Source organism: Rhopilema esculentum, chromosome 15 (genome assembly GCF_057945365.1).
Source record: "Rhopilema esculentum isolate cy_ngs chromosome 15, ASM5794536v1, whole genome shotgun sequence".
Taxonomy (NCBI): domain Eukaryota; kingdom Metazoa; phylum Cnidaria; class Scyphozoa; order Rhizostomeae; family Rhizostomatidae; genus Rhopilema; species Rhopilema esculentum.
In genome coordinates, this window is record NC_142829.1 from 3,446,586 (window position 1) to 3,464,969 (window position 18,384).

The 18,384-nt window shown below is 37.5% G+C and overlaps 1 protein-coding gene across 1 annotated transcript; it reads right to left on the minus strand.

Moving 5' to 3' along the window:
- Positions 1-1,492: 1,492 nt before the first annotated feature.
- On the minus strand, positions 1,493-18,007 carry LOC135685800 (transient receptor potential cation channel subfamily A member 1). Its single transcript, XM_065201870.2, has 11 exons — positions 14,530-18,007; positions 13,452-13,792; positions 11,072-11,369; positions 10,189-10,516; positions 9,519-9,715; positions 8,256-8,585; positions 7,549-7,935; positions 5,644-6,145; positions 4,464-4,628; positions 3,720-3,895; positions 1,493-2,624 (listed from the first exon to the last, which is right to left on the minus strand). Exons 1-11 carry the CDS (start codon positions 15,006-15,008, stop codon positions 2,390-2,392), a joined length of 3,438 nt encoding a protein of 1,145 aa, XP_065057942.2. The 5' UTR covers positions 15,009-18,007; the 3' UTR covers positions 1,493-2,389.
- Between the last annotated feature and the right edge of the window lie 377 nt (positions 18,008-18,384).

Consider the following 18,384-nt stretch of genomic DNA (forward strand, 5'->3'; position numbering starts at 1 on the left):
ATACAAAGAGGTTTCGTGAGTGATGTATGATGCTTTACAACAGTGCCAGAGTTTCACAGTAAGCAAAAGTTTTAGAAAAACTCTCTAGCTTTGCCTCGCAGAAGGATAACTGCAAAAGAAAAAACGAATGGTTTTTTTTATTTTGGTTGTCTGTATGAAGCATAGAAGTTGATATATCAACATTCTCATTAAGACTGAGCTTACATATAAATGTGAAGTGTGTTTTGCAAATGAGTTGAGAGCAATAGCAAAAAATTGTGCAAGCTCATACCTTTAATTTCTTAATGAATTTCGAGAAATGTTGAGTTTTCGAATTCACATCAGCCACGGCCCAGAAACCTTTTTGTTGCAAAATGTAACAAACACACCAGAGAGAGAAACAGGTACATTTCTTCACATCGACTTTTAGTTGTTTTCCTTTTCTTTTTGCTAAGACCTTCCACTGATTCTCTAATCTAAAAAAACATAATCCGTAGGATTTAAACCAAAATATTATCTTATGGATTTATTGTCCCCAAACCAAGACAATCAATAGCCTGTCCGATAGGAACAAGGTTTTTGCTTCAGCTAATCCAATCGATATAATTTTTCTCGCTCACTGTTGCAGTCTCTGCCATCAAAGTATACCTTCCCAAGTTCTTGCAAGTTTAAAAAGGTTGGTTTGAAAAAAGTTTCGTAACAAAAATTCTAAAACGTACTAAAGCATTTTGTCTGACACTCTTTAAAAAAAAAACATCATAATATTGACTGAAAACTGTAAGATTGGAAATGCATAAACCCTGTTTTGGAACGAAATTAAACTGTTTAAAAATGAAAGGATCTTAGATTAGTGTTACTATATCACAGTTTAACATTCGAGCACTCTTCCTTGCTATGAATTTTATGGCAGCAACTCTCTCTATCGCTGAAGCTCGTTGTTGTGAAATTCAGAGGAAGGAATATGTCATCTTGTGAATACAGAAAAATTATAAGTCCTGTTTGATTCCCTATCTATTTGAAATTAAAAAACTCTTGATAACTGTCTCTTCAAGTTTTTATTAAGACAAGGCAATGTATTACTTCTAAAATCGAATACTCCTTATCTAAAAAGGCTTAACTCTAGAAAGCTCTTATGATGGACTTTAAGAGCATACTGAGAGTAACTTTTCGTTTTTCGCGTTCTTGTGATGCACCCGTATTTTTGTAGTCAGACATGGCTACATTAAGGGCGATCGTGTCCTGAATGAATTATAGAATTTTCACAGTTTAAGGTGTGTGGGCAAAGTTTGAGATACGCAACCCTCAAGATCTAACGTTTTTGTTCTTCACCATCAACTTCAAGATATAATGAGTAAAGTGGAAAAACCATAGAATTTCCAAGATCTATCTGTATAATGGTACCTTATAAATGTGGCTGTTTACAACAAATTATTGTAATGCACCAAATTAAAGTGTAACTGAGCATTATTCAGTTAAACATAGTATTTTGGGACAGGAAGAGACACACGGCAAATCAAGTAGCCTACACACAGTCGCATATAATTTAAAAAATATTTACATGAATCTCGAAAAATTATATACCCTGGAATTACAGAATGTATATGCGGATAAAATTCAGTTGAAAAAGCGCCGGCTACACAATAAAACGACATTATAATGTCCACACCAGAACTTACATAAAATTCACAATACAGAAAGATATTAACTACTCAATCAAGTAGGTTATTATTAAATAGGACTTATAAATCGATATTATTAGGAATTATTTCAAATTGAAGGCTCACCGATTATAAATTATTACCAAGTCAATTATGATACTTAACACGTTGAAACGATATTGCTTATTTTGTTGGAAGCTTTCACATCAAAAAAAGTACAGTACATTTTCTTGCGAAATGCTTCTCAAATATTTAGAATAAAATTCCGTTAGGCTAGTGAGTAACACAAAATAACAATACAGCCATACTAGAAAAATGAAAGCCTGAAAGAAAAAATCTAATGAGGCAGCCAAACTAAAAATGTTTTTTGCCTGCCTTCTAGTGGCATACCATGACTAGCATATGAACATGATATTCTTACAATTATTAAAGGGCATTTAAGGTCATGCTAAATGATTTATGTAGTTAGAAATTCAATTTTTAGGCAGGTAAATAATTTTCCCAGTTTATGTAGTAGAAATGTAGGTGCTAGAAAGGGAATAATGTGAGGCCCCCATCACTCCACCTTTTAGCAGTATACACTATTGAAATATTAATTCCAAAGCCTACAAATTTTCGCGCTTGAAAATTGTAGCAAGCCAAAATATGTAGCCCTTAGAGAACATGTTGTGTCTTTGAAAATTGTTGCTTTGTGTACACTTAACGGCATTGTGATGCTTTAATAAAAATGCTTCCATGTTCATTATGACAGCCTATTCGTCCTCGTCATCAGAGCCATCAACATCGAGCTTCGCAGCAATCCGCTTTAACAAAGCACTCTGATCTTTAACGATGCTTTTCAGCTGCTTTATATGCCTCTTTTGTTTCTGAAGATCTGCTCTGCTTTCTTGGAGTTTATCATTGAGGTCGTCCTCCTTACCTTGCTGCTCCGCTTGATCTTCTTTCCAGTAGTCATAGTCGTTATCATAACCAAGGTAACGCCGAATTCTGAGGAAAACAAGGCAAGAAGAATCAGAATATGTAAAACAGAAAATTTCCAAATAACAAAAAAAGTATGCTTTACAGACCTAAGAAAATAAAACAGTCTTAACTTTTCTGCAGCTTAAAGTAAAAGTGGCTACTAAAGGACATGAAAAGTCAGTGCCGTCGGAATGAAATTCATAATGGGGGGGGGGGGGGGTGGGGGTGAGGGAGGGGGGTGGTACTGCCCATTGTATTCTTTTTCATTCACTACATTGTTTTAAAGAAAATATACTTGAGTTTGACAATTATTAGGGGGACTCCAGCCCCCAACCCCCCATCCCCCGGTTCCGTCGTGCCTGAGAGTTACATTCTTTGACTTAAAATCCCAAAGACTTCGAAGCATACTGTATGTTAAAAATTTGCATTTCGAATCAGCTTGCCTTGAATTTCTACAAATAGCGCATGTGTAGGATTTCCTGATTCTTTGAGACATAAAGGTGGATATATTGTGATTAATATCTTAAATATTAGACAGCAATTTGTTACAACTGTTTAAGCAAACAAACATGAAAGGCAAATTTTTCAGCCTTCTCTCATTTCATTCAGTTCATTTCATTCTTATCTTTCTTACCCATAGTAGCCCCTCAGTCAAGGACTGATTTACAGGGGACCATGCTAAAATATACAAAAAAATATCTAACTAAAATTAACTTTACAAAATCAAACTAATCCATAATGTAATTACAATCGTTAAAAAAAATTATCATACATACATTGAAAATAAAAGAAAGGAAGGTATAATTGGTTCTTCATGAACAGTTGATTAATTTTTTATCGCTTTCATAAAATTATTTAAAGTTGACGTTTTTTGGACTTTTTAGAAAAACCATTTCAAAGTTTCGCACCCTGGTAAGAGAAGCATCTCTGTCCTGTGGTCGTTCTTAGAAAAGGGACTCTTAGGTCATAATCCGAATTTCTAAGAGACCGTGTTGTAGAGACGTTGACTTTCGTGAACATGTCACTCATATAGGATGGTGCATCACCATTCAGGGATTTGTAAACAATCCTAGCAGATTCAAGATCAATTATTGTCACAAAGACCAATTTGGCAAATCGTACCTTTCAAAAATGGATTCTCTATTTGGGAAGATTACAAGTTGCTTGGTGTAGGCCCATCTCAACATAAGACGAGGATAATTTCTATGCATGTCATGCAGAATATCCACTTGTTGCTTCAATATGCGAATGTAGGCCGTTTTTCGCACTGCTTCGATGTCACCAACAGCCAAACCGACCTATTGAAAAGAGAATGGGCTATAGACACAATATTAACCAAAAATGCAAGGCAATACGGTTTATGGAAGCAGCTCCATTGCAAGGGAATACGCTTTTAGCAATGGGGTTCACGAAGGTAATCAAGTTAATTTTGAACAAATGATTTCCCTCTCTATATCTGTTTTCACTGGAATTATATATGATTATAATAAGGTCTTAATTTCTTCATGGAAAATTAAATCATCAGAGTTCATCGGAAAGTTAAAAAACAATCAATTTGCAAATGAGATGGATTTCTTCAATTCTCTTAAATGTTACTTTTAATTGTTGATCATTAGGTTGGTTTTCCGTAGCACGAAGAAGGACAAACAATAATGCACATTAGCAAAGCATGGGCCACTTTTTCGTGCCAAATTAAAAGTATGTTTTAGAAAGTTTTTACATTTCGTTCTATATTTCATTCGACACTTTCGCCTTATTAGGATCGTTAAAGCAATAATTGCTGATTTTTCATAGCTGCCTGTGTAATAGGGTTCACATTCCAGCACTGTATAGCTGTGAGCATAATTCAAATTTGTGTAGACTTACCAGTAAATTCATGAGAATAATTGGCATCAGAAGTAAGAAGATGGCATACAGAGTGTACGTCACGCCCTCCATTGGTATGTTGGGAAGTCCAGATGTTGCATTAGTTTTGACGTTGTCTGTTAGAACAGTGTCATACTCGAGCTCACCTATGGTCATAACTGCAACCTGAAAAATAACAGATTTTAAGTAAAAGCTGGGAACAGGAAACAAATGAAAAAGTTGTTACATATGGAGTTTGGGAAATCATCGATGGAAAATACAAGAGATAAATGGTGCAATATAGCGATCGGGAAGGGGTGAAGAGGGGGGTGGATACCTGGCAAAATGAAAGAGAGAAAATAGATTGAATGCAAGACGTAAAACGAAAAAAGGCCAAACGAAAGAAGAGATGTGAAATTGACAGTAAATGGTAAATGGGTAACGGGGGTATTATGCAAGGTTAAATAAAGTACAGTTCTTGCACCTATAGAATAAAAGTAGAAATTTAAGTCAAATTGCACCAGGACAAATTAATGAATTTTATTTACGAAGTTTCGCGCATAGCCCGTTATCAAGCTATTACATTGTACAGCACGCAAGCGAGTATATTCATGGAGTTCTTGTAACTACCTGAAAAGCGTTGAAAAGCGTTGAAAAGCGTTGAAAAGCGTTGAAAAGTGTTGAAAAGCGTTGAAAAGCGTTGAAAAGAAGGAAAAGATAACATCTTAATGTCTTAAAATTAGGCATTTCACTTTTTATGATAAGTTTCTTAATATTTTCCAAAGGAAAGAAAATTGAAATTGTTGTTAATAAATTTCTCTATTAGTTCCTGTAAAGGTATGTAGAAAACTGAAAAAAATGCATAGAAGGTTTTATGAAGGAATAAACGAACTCATACTCATAAAAATATGAAAATCACAATGCAAAATGGTGGGGTTTTACTCATTTGTGTTTCTCGAAAATTCCTTTCCTACATTGCTCTTTCCTTCCTTTTTTCCTTTAAACATTAAAATCAAACTTAGATCATGGGAACGTTGGCCAAAAAAAGTAGTTGTATCAGATCACCATTTCATTAAAGTTTTTGCACTTTTCTTCTTTTTCGTTTCTTCAAAAAATTGTGAAAGCAAAATAGCCTCTATAATTAGGTTCAAGTCCCTGCCATTGATGCATCATGATTTTTCAAACTAAATAACAAGATTACCTTCATGAGAGATCGTTCAACAGTACTGAATGTTGGCAGTTCTCTCAGCAACGCATAGAACGAAAGCGAGAAGGCCACAATGAAAATACCAAAGACCAAGAGGACCCGGATCACAGTAGCAAAGACTTCTACAAACATCTCTACGTAGACACCAAAATACGGAAACCGGGTTAGGAACAGCAACAAATTGATCCAAGTCAGGAACACACTTATCGCGCCAGCATTCCATTTCTGCGTGAACGTTATCGTGTTTTCAGCAATTAGGAAATCCAACATAAACACCAAAGTTGAGATATACAGTGTCCATTCGAGGTAATTATTTAGCAAAGTAAAATATCTCCGCTTTTGAATAATCATTTGAATGATTTCTTTCAATATGTTCACGGAGCATATAGCAACAGTCAATGCGGGTATTGCAGTTGCAAAGACTTTGGAAGATGACGCATGGGTTGTTGTGATATACTTGGCTTGGTTCATTGAAGTCAACTTTTTGTTTCGATCCCTACCAAATAATGTTAAAATGTTTTGTTTTTTCAAGTATCATTTCAGTAAGCAACCAGATTATAAGATTTATAAGGTTTCTAAGCAATTCTAACATATTTAATAGTTGATTCAAGCAATATTCTTCTAAGTTGCGGTTAAAAAAAATCTTTCTTAAACCGGGCATAAATGTTCGATTTTTTTAAATGTCCGGGTGTTTTTGCATCGAGTATTCTCAATGCTTCTCAACGTGAGGACTAGAAATCAAACTCTTTGCGGTCAACATTAAACCTAGTGGAGGCAGTAGTGCCAAGGAAGGCAGAGGAGTCAGGGAAAGCAGGGGAATCAGGGAAAGCAGGGGAGTCAGGGAAGGCAGGGGAGTCAGGGAAGGCAGGGGAGTCAGGGAAGGCAGGGGAGTCAGGGAAGGCAGGGGAGTCAGGGAAGGCAGGGGAGTCAGGGAAGGCAGGGGAGTCAGGGAAGGGAGGGGGGTCAGGGAAGGCAGGGGTGTCAGGGAAGGCAGGGGAGTCAGGGAAGGCAGGGGAGTCAGGGAAGGCAGGGGTGTCAGGGAAGGCAGGGGAGTCAGGGAAGGCAGGGGAGTCAGGGAAGGCAGGGGGGTCAGGGAAGGCAGGGGTGTCAGGGAAAGCTGGGGAGTCAGGGAAAGCAGGGGAGTCAGGGAAGGCAGGGGAGTCAGGGAAGGGAGGGGGGTCAGGGAAGGCAGGGGAGTCAGGGAAGGGAGGGGGGTCAGGGAAGGGAGGGGGGTCAGGGAAGGGAGGGGGGTCAGGATAGGCAGGGGAGTCAGGGAAGGCAGGGGAGTCAGGGAAAGCAGGGGAGTCAAGGAAAGCAGGGGGGTCAGGGAAGGCAGGGGGGTCAGGGAAGGCAGGGGTGTCAGGGAAAGCAGGGGAGTCAGGGAAAGCAGGGGAGTCAGGGAAGGCAGGGGAGTCAGGGAAGGGAGGGGGGTCAGGGAAGGCAGGGGAGTCAGGGAAGGCAGGGGAGTCAGGGAAGGGAGGGGGGTCAGGGAAGGGAGGGGGGTCAGGATAGGCAGGGGGTCAAGGAAGGCAGAGGAGTCTTGAAAGGCAGGGATCAGGGAATATAGGGGGTCAGGGAAGGCAGGGGTCAGGGAAGGCAGGGATGAGAGAAGACTGGGGTTAGGGAAGGCTGGGGTCAGGGAATTTAGAGAGTTCCGGGAAAGCAAGGGAGCAAAGTTAAAAAGTAGGATTCGACTGAAAGTAAAATTTGCTTTCAAAATTTTACCGATTGCAAATTCAAGGCATTTACTTATCACTATGATAAAATGACACGGTCAATTTGACGGTTAAAAACCGATGACAATATGATCAATTAAACAAGTCTTAGTTAAAATGAAACATAAAAAGCAAATTTGCATTGTGAGTTCAAAACGAGACGAGAAAGTTAAAACAAACTTACTCTTCTCTTTGAACAACGACAACTGATGTAACACATGCTACAAACAGTAGATATAGAGACAATGTTGTGTAATACACTCCTCTGCCAAGATGTGCCCACTTGTAGGCCATCAATTTCTTGGTAAGGGGGTGGGACATCAGCTTTTCTCTGTTGTATTGAGCCATTGTTACTGGCTCAAAAGATTTGTCATCAGTTAAAGGATTATCCGGATCACCATCGATATAACGAAAATCATATGTAATATTGTAATCTTTGTGCCCTCGGGTATGCTTTGATTCGTTAATGCATTTGTCTAGCACAATTTGAGCTACGCTGGGGGCTACAGCAATGAGCTTGCGCATTGGAGTGCTCCCATCTTTATTAATGTTGTCAAGAACTTCCCTCCATCTGTTTAAAAAATTTCAAAGTCATTCACGGCAAAAAAGATGTGCTTCGTAAAAATTAATACTAATGCATGTTCATTTTAAAATTCGTTAGAATTGCAAACGCACAACTAAAAGAGGGATCGGAACAACTACGATAAATGCCCAGTTGGCTAACCAGAAGGGACAATCATGATTCTCTACAATGAATGCAAGCAATAAGGTCGTGGAAAATCTTACGGCGAGAAAACAATATTGAACGGGCAAAGGCTACACTGCAGTACGACAGTTTGCTGGGAACAATTAAAGAGGACCAGTTAAACCATGGGATTTGTAAGAACGTACCTGGAATGTTTTATTAACCCCATGCAAATCTCTTGCTGAAAATTATCAACAGCTAAATCGAGGCAGTTCTTTCCATCATAATTCTTCAATGACATATCAGCACCATAATCAAGCAACATAACCATACACTCCACGTGACCGTTTGCAGCGGACCAGTGCAGCGGAGTGTTGTTGTTCTTGTCTCTTGCATCTACTGGAGCATCGTTTTCCAAAAGAATTTTCATTGACTTCCAGAATCCATTTTTCGCAGCATAGTCCAAAGGAGTCCAGGCGGTGTCATCTCTGGCATCAATCTCGGCTCCCTTATCAACGAGTATTCTGACAGCACGACTGTAGATGAAATAAACACTCAATATGATTCTTGTTCGTCACTAAAAGGCATAAATGGAATACAGTCCCTTCTCGAGATTTGTGTACTTGGTAGTGTTAATTTTGTTTAGTTGGCAATGTTCAACTATTCAGTGAATGTACCACACATGTCAGTTAGTTAGTGTACATCCAGTTAGCATTTGCATGGAAGCAAAACGATAAACTATAGGCAAGTTCTCGTTAACTTACACCGAAAAGATCGCCGGTGTTTTCCCGTATGTTGAACATATCTAGCTCGACAAACATCATATCTTCAAGCTTTGACGAAAAGTGCACATCCAACTTTTGTCTCTCTAAGCGAGAAGAAATTGATGCCACATTCAGTGGCATGTTATGGAGGAACTACAGGTGTGCGGTTGACTTTGATGCTTAACTTTGCGAAATTGCATTTTTTTGTCAGAAAAATCATTGTCTCTAATAGGGTGTCGGACCATTACAAAGGATAAAAAAGAATCTGAAAGATTTAACTACTAATGGGTGAAACACTGTTGAGCCTAGCTTAATGCTTGAACCACCCACTACAACATCAAACTAACTACTCCAGCCCCTTCTACACCAGTTAAATAATAAGGTACCATATTCTCTTTAAGCTAGTTTCTACCTCTCAGTCTCAAGTTCTAATGTTTTGATTCTTTAATCTTGCGATTTACTGCATTTCACTGCTAAATTGATATTAAATCGCTTTCATATTCCCTTTAAAAACTTTATCATGTCATGCATTATACCCTTATATATCTTTGGTGGCAAATTATTGTTAGATCTCATACATCCTCAGCTTTTGATGTATGATGTTACCATATGATATTTCTCTGGCATATTAGTGCTAGAATTCCCCCGCACCCCTATGTTTTCAGAGACCCCCTGAAACAAGAAATCTTAAGAAAGGGAACTTACATATTTCCATATGTTGCCGCCAAATGCAATGGCATTCGTCCGTGATCGTCAGTCGTATTGATGATGCCAGGTTGGAATTTACACAAAGCTTCAACACAACGTGGCTTCCCTTTCTCGGCCGCGTAATGAAGAGGAGTTTTCTCAGAGTTGTCACCACTATCACCCCTTGCTTCATGCTTCAGAAGCATTTCTAGTGCCTGCAAAAAGAGAATAGTTCAGCGTCCAAAAGAGTTTTCACCACACTCCTAATAGTTGTCAGCCAGAAGATCATCAGTTTTTTAAGGGCACTGCAATCATTATCAAAGAACGAAATACTACACGATCATATTCGATGCAAGAAAGTTTATGATCAAACGACTGCTGAATTTCTAAACAACTGACCAGCTATGAGGACAAACACACTGATGTTTTGAGTCGACAGACCGTACTTTCCTCTAAACTAAAGCACATTTCAAACAAAAGTTGCGGTTGAAATTGTAAGGAAACTGTGAGCTAACATTTTAAGGAATTGTGAGCTTAAATCTATATTTAATTGATTGCCAAACTACATACAATAATGCTATTTCATGTTTAGAGCGAAATCAGCAGTACAACATCAAAAAGACATGTACTTCAATTGTGACTTAATTAAATATACTGTATATTTTCTGATAAAAAATTATTTCCTTACTAAAAAATTTCCCATCTGAGCAGCGTAATGTAGTGGCGTTTTGTAATCTTTGTCCGTCGTGTTTACGAGCCCAGCAGCTCCATTATCAAGCAGTGCTTTGAGAGTCACACAATGATCGTCTTCAACAGCAAGATGAACACATGTTTTCAGTGACGACTCTGTCATCTGGATCTTAGCTCCTTCTTCTATCAATAGCAAAACAGCTTGCGTCTGTCCCTTCCAAGAGGCACTTAGTAAAGGTGTATACCCATCGACGTCCTTTGCATTTATATTCGCTCCTTTCTCAAGCAGATATCTTATCATATCCGTCTGTCCAAACATCGAAGCTCTACATAACAGTTTTTATCACAAATAAGTGACCAAGTTATAAACAGAGATTATTCCACATTCAAATACCTCACCAACGCTAAGATAACTTTTAAAGATATAAAACTAGTTTCATTGTTAATAAGAATGGTATAAACATTGGCAAAGAAAGCTGATACACGAGAGCACACAGAAAAGACTTGCAAGAAGCATATTCTTTTGAAACAATATGATGCAAAATACCTTAATTATGAATCCAGACCGCAGGTTTGATAGACTTTTGATAAATCCTTATAAACAATATAATTTATAATTGTATAGACGGTTATCATACCTTCTGCCTTAACGTGAGAAATTAAAAACATTGCAAGAACGAAATTTATACACATTCCCAAGACCCCTGCATATCTTTGGATTGCCAAAATGAGAAGCAAAACGAGAAGCAAAATGAGACTAAAACATCAGAGACTGCTCTAAAGGGATGGTTATAAACGCTTCAAATGAACTATTACTAGTAATACATAGTGCTAGTAAATAAACAAGAAGTTGGTTCAGATCAAATTTATGATACACCAACCTGTGTAATGGCGTCAAGTGATCAACATCTCTGGCATTTATCCTGGCTCGATGATGTAATAAGATCTTTGCTACGTCAATATTTCCACTTGTTGCAGCCAAATGGAGAGGTGAAACTTTCCCATCAGCATGCAAGTTAACATTAGCTCCATGTTCAATCAGAGTTTCTACCATCTCTTTATGTCCAGCAGTACATGCTAAGTGCAAAGCAGTGTCTAACTGGCCTGACTTTTTATTGATAAGCTCTTCCTTTCTTTTTGTAAAAACAGAGCTATCTATTTCATCTGATGGACCAGTAACTGTAAACATAATCAACAAAAATTCAAATTGAAACACTCTATCAAGATAGAACTAAGCACCATGGTGGTATCTTATTAGCAATGATTCAACCTTTCAGAGTTGGCTGGCAAATTGGATGGAAGTTAAGAACTGGAAACAATACTGTCTTCAAGTATGCCAAGTTATAATATAATACCTTTCATACCCCTTCCCAGTAATGGAGGTCAATGCATGCAGCTTATTGTGAAGTGGAGGGAAGGGGTCAATGGACAATCAAGTAAAAATAGGCAAGATTGTTCAAAGCACAAATATCTACAAATATACCTTGTTTATATATATTAATATAATAAGTCTTGGAAAACTAACAATACAAATTTGACTCACAAATAAAACATTTTTCTTTCTGCTCAAAACGAAAAAAGGTTTTAACCATTTGAAAAGTTGTAGGGAATCTGTGTAAAGCTCTAAATTCAATAACTGAGTGTGTTACAAAAATTCTCTCAGAATATTGCAAAATACAATCAGTTAAAGGGCCTCTCCAGCCAAAAAAATTTTTTTTTTATTGACCAAAAAGTTAGCATCTGGTGCGTGTATTATGGTAAAGTTGTTGTTTTTGCAAAATTCCAATTAGTTTAGAAGTTATAAGGCTTTAAAGTTGCACCTTTCCGAGAAAAAAACGACAAAAGCCGAATCAGTTTTGTGACATTCTGACGTCACAGTGTGCGGCTCTCGTTCGTCATGAATTTCGTATATCTTCTACCGAATCGTGAAGGAGTAATGGTCACGCGTTGATAACTGCATCTAAATCTACAGAAAGTGCATTTTAGGATCGAAAAATGATAAATGTTTACAATTATTCTAAGTTTGCGAGTCGGAATGTGTCCATGCTGTGTCACGACTTTGTTTTGATCACTTGTGTAGGCCCACAAAGCTACGGCTTCCTGTTCCAGCTCTTCCCTCGCGAATAATTAATCATAATTGACACTTCAGTTGTTTTCCAGAAACGATGAACAACTAAAGGCTTCAGAATTGATATCTGAAATGCTCAAACTAAAAGCCGGTGGAACAGAACTGAGAGTACCAACAATTGCAGTGTTCAATTTGCGAGTCGCCGACGTTCGATTCGGTTTGAGGCGAGACTAACGAAATACACTGTGACGTCAAAATTGCATCACAGTGTCACCAAACCGAAAAAATTTTGTCGATTAATTCAATTCAATTATCGAAATGCAAGAGCTTATATCTCACAAACTGTAAAAAATATCGAAAAACAAATAACGAATTCGTGATCAGCAGGTTCAACTCCTTTAGATTGGCCAATAAAATGCAAGTGCAAAATTTGGCTGGAGAGGCCCTTTAAGCGAGGACTGAAAACAACCAAGGGTCTATCTGAGAACCCAATCAGACATAAGAAGATCATTTTCAGATTTACCACTTATAGCTAAACATACTATATTTTGTGTTTCTCTCGTGTATAAGATATTGAACAAATCCTTAAGCATCCCAAGACCAAATGTCATTTGAGAAAACACAAAATTAATTCCCTGGCTACAAGATCATTATATTCATTTATAAAGATAATAACTCCAATAAAGAATTGAAATAAATTCTTGGAAACTCTTAGTGCACATTTTCTTGCAACTTTATCATTTATTGGTATCATGTTAGCTTTCCAAAAATATTATTTTAAATATATTAGAATTGGCATTTTTGAATTCTTATGGTAACAATAATATCGTAAAGCACATATCTTTGGCTTTGAAAAGTAAAAGGATGATTATTTTGAAAGTTTTATTTTCAAACTATTCCATTTGTAACTTTCCAGTTAAAAGTAATGGGTCCATATAAAAGAGCTGCGTATAGCCAACTTGTCAAGTTACATAAAAAAAACGGCTTGCGATTGGTCAGTATTCTTGGGATGCAAAACTGTTCACGTGAAAAGCCAACTTCGCAGCAGGGTAGATAAACAGAACGACGGTATTGGCTGGGGTGATGACATGTAAAATCACATGTTTCTGAAAACCCCCGCAGAGTTGCTTGCTTCAGCTGGACACATTACCTTTAAGGAGAATTATGTAAACTGTTAGGTAACATTTACTCACATGACTTAAGAATTATGTCAGCAACAACATAATTTCCCTCTTCAGCAGCAAAATGCAATGCAGTTTCTTCTTCGACATCTGCTTTAAATGGATCTGCACCTTTTTGGAGGAGCTTGTGAGTTATTTCTGAATCCCCACTTATTGCTGCCTGGTGAAGTGGAGTAGCACCAGCATTGTCTTTTGCATTAACATCAATCCCAGGTTGATTAATCAACAAATTTGCGATGGCAGTGTTGCCTCTTCTTGCCGCAAAATGCAATGGTGTGGTACCATAGGTGTTTGGTAGATCCACTGAAGCTTTTCTCTGAATTAGGAGTTCAGCAGCTTTATAGGAATTGTATCTGAGATTTGAATTGTCAAAAAATTACTTTCAATTCATATATTCTTCCTGAATATCTATTTTCTTGAATATGGTATTTCGAGGACATTTTTTAGGTTTAGTGTCAGAATAGAGCAGAAAATTGGATACAACCACTATTTAAAGAGGAATAAGGAAATTTTTTGTCTTTCAAGATGATGCGCATGCTCTTTCTCAAATTCTGGGCTCATTGAGTTTTTGATTTATAAAAAAGTAAATATTTTTAAAATCAGTGTTTTCAAGACAAAAAAATGTTCTATCAAATTCTCTGATTTCAATGTTTTTCTACTTAATGTTCTCAGATTATGAATAGTTGAACTGGAATGAGGATTTGCAGAATACCTGTTTAAAATCTCAGGTATTCTCCATTCATGGCAGTTTCAATAAGATTTGTCTGCTACCTCCAATATTCTCAAAAATAAATCACCTAGCACAAGTTTGCATTTTGCAGCCTCTGCTGCCATACCTAAATATATCATTTCATTTAAATAACAAAATTGACGGAAAAGTTTGAACGTAATACGATTCCCAGAAGACGTGACTTGTTTGTTAGCTTGATGTAAATGACATTTTTGTTAGATATACTGTCCTAGATTGCTGAATATGATGCTGTCAGAAAATGAAAATCACAGTGGAGGAAGTGAATGATGGCAAGTTTGTGGTTATCAGAATCAGGCAATCACGCAATATCGCCTACAACTACAAACGAGCAAGTCTTACTTTGCTGCAAGGTGTAATGGTGTGTTCTGATCCTCGCCCTGCCGATCAATGTATGCTCCATAATCCAGCAGTATCCCAATGGCATCAGACTTGTTACATTTTGCTGCATGATGAAGAGGTGCAAGTCCTTCTGCATCAGCAATTTCAATTACACGCATAACATCGTGCCCACCCCTTGCTATTTCATCGATTTTCTTTTTAAGCGCGTCTGTTGCTCCTTCCCTTGCAGCTTGATGCAATCCATAATCAGTATAAGAAAGTTCAGAACCTATGCTATGAGATCCCGCAACTGAGGGTTTATCGCCAGGCCCGGAAACACTTTCTTTTTTGTCTTTCTCTTTGAAGGGAATCTTAGGAACCTCGCCCTCGAATCCGCCATTTTCTACTTCTGAAGGTCCCACATTTATTCCCAACGTTGGCATTTCTTCACCTCCACTTTCGGATTTTTCTTTGAACCTGATAAGAGCTATGTCAGACATGCTCTCCAACAGCAGGTAAATTTATGAATTGGGCTCTATTCTATTTGCAAGAAGGTCGCCTGCCAAGGCCTGATTGTTTACTGTGTTGCCTGGTAAATTGACATGCGCAAAGCGAAATGTGCAATGTGCAGTGTAATCACAATTGTGACTTAGCCGGGGGCGTCAAAGCTCTGTTATGTTATAAAGGTTCAAAACTCTATCAACAGAAAATATATTTTTAACAAAACCTTGACTTTCAAACTGAAATTAGGATGGGCAAACAACTTTTGGCCCAGTTTTACAGAAAAGACCCTTGCATTAATTAGTAGGCTTATATTTGCTAAAGGTAATTTGTTTTTGCAGCCTTATTAAAGCATCGGTATACACCGAAGTACTATTAAAAGACCATCTGTAAACAAGGACTTTACAACGCTTAGCATTCCCGAACATTGGATTTGCATTTTTTTGGTTATTGCTCATCTGGAAACAATTTAATTGTGCTCCTAAACCGCCGTTAGATAAAGTTTTCAAACAAAACAATCTTCAGAACTAGAGCGTTCAAACAAATATGACTTAGAGCTGCTTATGAAAACAATTTTAATTTATTCACATATGTAAGAACCTCACTGTAACGATCAGGGTTCTTGTTATGATTTACGGAGCGATGGGCTAGGCCAAATAAGTAACACACAAAATATACTACTTCTTTGGTGTTATCTCTAATGCTTTAATGTAATGTATTAATTGCACAGATCCTAATTATGATATAGGTTTTTCACTGGCAGTAAAATAAACAAACAAAAACCTATAAGTAAAGATCACCAAATGTAAGTATAGTCCTTATTATAATAAAAAAATAGGCTAGAAAATATGTACAAGCATAGAGATAAAAAATTACGTTATATATATTTATATGACTGTATTGTGACTAATAACATAAACAAAAGCTAATTAACAAAACAATACGAGCGTCACAGGACATGTTGAGAGACAAACACATTGCCATAAAAAGGCGCTCACTATAACAGGACTTAACAGAACATGTGATCTAAACACACAACGTGAACATTACTAAATTGATTAAATATAAAATCATAACCGTTACAAACCGAAGAATCCAGAACTCTCCAAGTTTCTAGCAAACAATAAAAAAGTGAGAATTTCTATGTACAAAGGTAGGGCATCTAGCAATAAGGTAGATCGTGATCCTAAAAAAGCAATAGAAATGTAAATAATGCTTCAGTATGCAATTTGAAGTGTTTTATTAAAGAACAAATGAACAAGTCATTCATACAGAAATCTTCAAAAAACTTCATAATTGTTTATCGCGGAAAGCTTTTTAAAGAAAGTGTAAAATGTTGCTTAAATCGATTGATTCTCAGGACCTTTAAAAAGCAGAGGATGGCCAATAAATGATGCGACGTAAATCGGCTAAATCTTTCCTTCTTTTCTTTCGATAAAATCGTCCCGGCAGCTACATAACTTGCATGCTAACAACGGCATAATGATTAACGCGTGACATGGGCATAATCTTTCACAAGAACTATCCCAGAGGTCTTCCAAAACTGATATATCTTCTATAAATATTTCCAAACGACTATGAGCAAAACGAAGGCGACAAGATCTTTCACAAGCATCTTGCCCCTAAAACGGTGCATGCCTAAACTGCTTTCTCTTGCTGCTACTTTTCCATAATTCTTTACTTCCTAAGATAAGGTACGGGGCTCCTATAAATACTGAACTAAAAACAATAGACATACGTAAATAAAACAGTGAAAGGAAGTAATCTACTTAGTGACGAGCGGGGTGGGGTAGCGCGATATCCTAAAATACTGGGTTGCTATGGCGATCTACTTAACATGCTGATAATTGACGTAGGTATGAAGTTACTCATAATATTACAAAGATTATCCTAATACACGTGATAGAAAAATGCGGAACGAGCAAGGAAAGTTACAGATAAACAAGAGTGATTAGGTAAGGAAAATCAAACGAATGGACTAGAGAGAAAGGCCTAAAATTAGCAGTATTACATACCTCCCTATCGAGAAAATAGAAACGTCCTCGTTTCTGCGTGCTAAACAAATTGTGACTAACTGAAGTCTGATAAATGCCTAAAGTCTGTGAATAAAAGTCGACAAGTCCAGTGGATGGATTAAAAAAAAGATTGGCGTTTTCTCCGAATGCATCTCGGGATGGTATGCAGGGTGTTCGAACTGTCGTCTCGTGAACAGTTGTTCGTCGCCTTCCATCTTGAGGTACATGTTCTAAACTGATTCGTGAATCTGGGTTCGGGTCTGTTTCCAGCACCATATAATCCCACTCCTGTCACCAATGTAAAATGTTGCTTAAATCGATTGATTCTCAGGACCTTTAAAAAGCAGAGGATGGCCAATAAATGATGCGACGTAAATCGGCTAAATCTTTCCTTCTTTTCTTTCGATAAAATCGTCCCGGCAGCTACATAACTTGCATGCTAACAACGGCATAATGATTAACGCGTGACATGGGCATAATCTTTCACAAGAACTATCCCAGAGGTCTTCCAAAACTGATATATCTTCTATAAATATTTCCAAACGACTATGAGCAAAACGAAGGCGACAAGATCTTTCACAAGCATCTTGCCCCTAAAACGGTGCATGCCTAAACTGCTTTCTCTTGCTGCTACTTTTCCATAATTCTTTACTTCCTAAGATAAGGTACGGGGCTCCTATAAATACTGAACTAAAAACAATAGACATACGTAAATAAAACAGTGAAAGGAAGTAATCTACTTAGTGACGAGCGGGGTGGGGTAGCGCGATATCCTAAAATACTGGGTTGCTATGGCGATCTACTTAACATGCTGATAATTGACGTAGGTATGAAGTTACTCATAATATTACAAAGATTATCCTAATACACGTGATAGAAAAATGCGGAACGAGCAAGGAAAGTTACAGATAAACAAGAGTGATTAGGTAAGGAAAATCAAACGAATGGACTAGAGAGAAAGGCCTAAAATTAGCAGTATTACAAAAGATGAGAAGCAAAGAATCTGTCAAAATTTGGGGGAGAGTTTGATCTTTATGCAACTGCTCTTAATGAAAAATAACAAGAGTTTTAAGAGCAGGAATGATCGAGTTGGTGTTCAGCAGCTTCTTTGGGCAGGTCAAGCTATCATTTTTTCCGAGAAGGAGGAAAATCGGGCCATCGCTACGTCATCTGACGAAAATCGCTGACGAAGATTTTTCTCTATTGATTTACCGTAAATCCTCGAATAAGCCTCCTGGGGGCTTATTTATTTTTGATATTTTTGGGTGGGGGCTTATTCGAGGAGGAGGCTTATACAAGGGGGGGGCTTATAGAATCATTGTTGACATTAAGAAGACATTATTAAAAGACCTCGTTTATT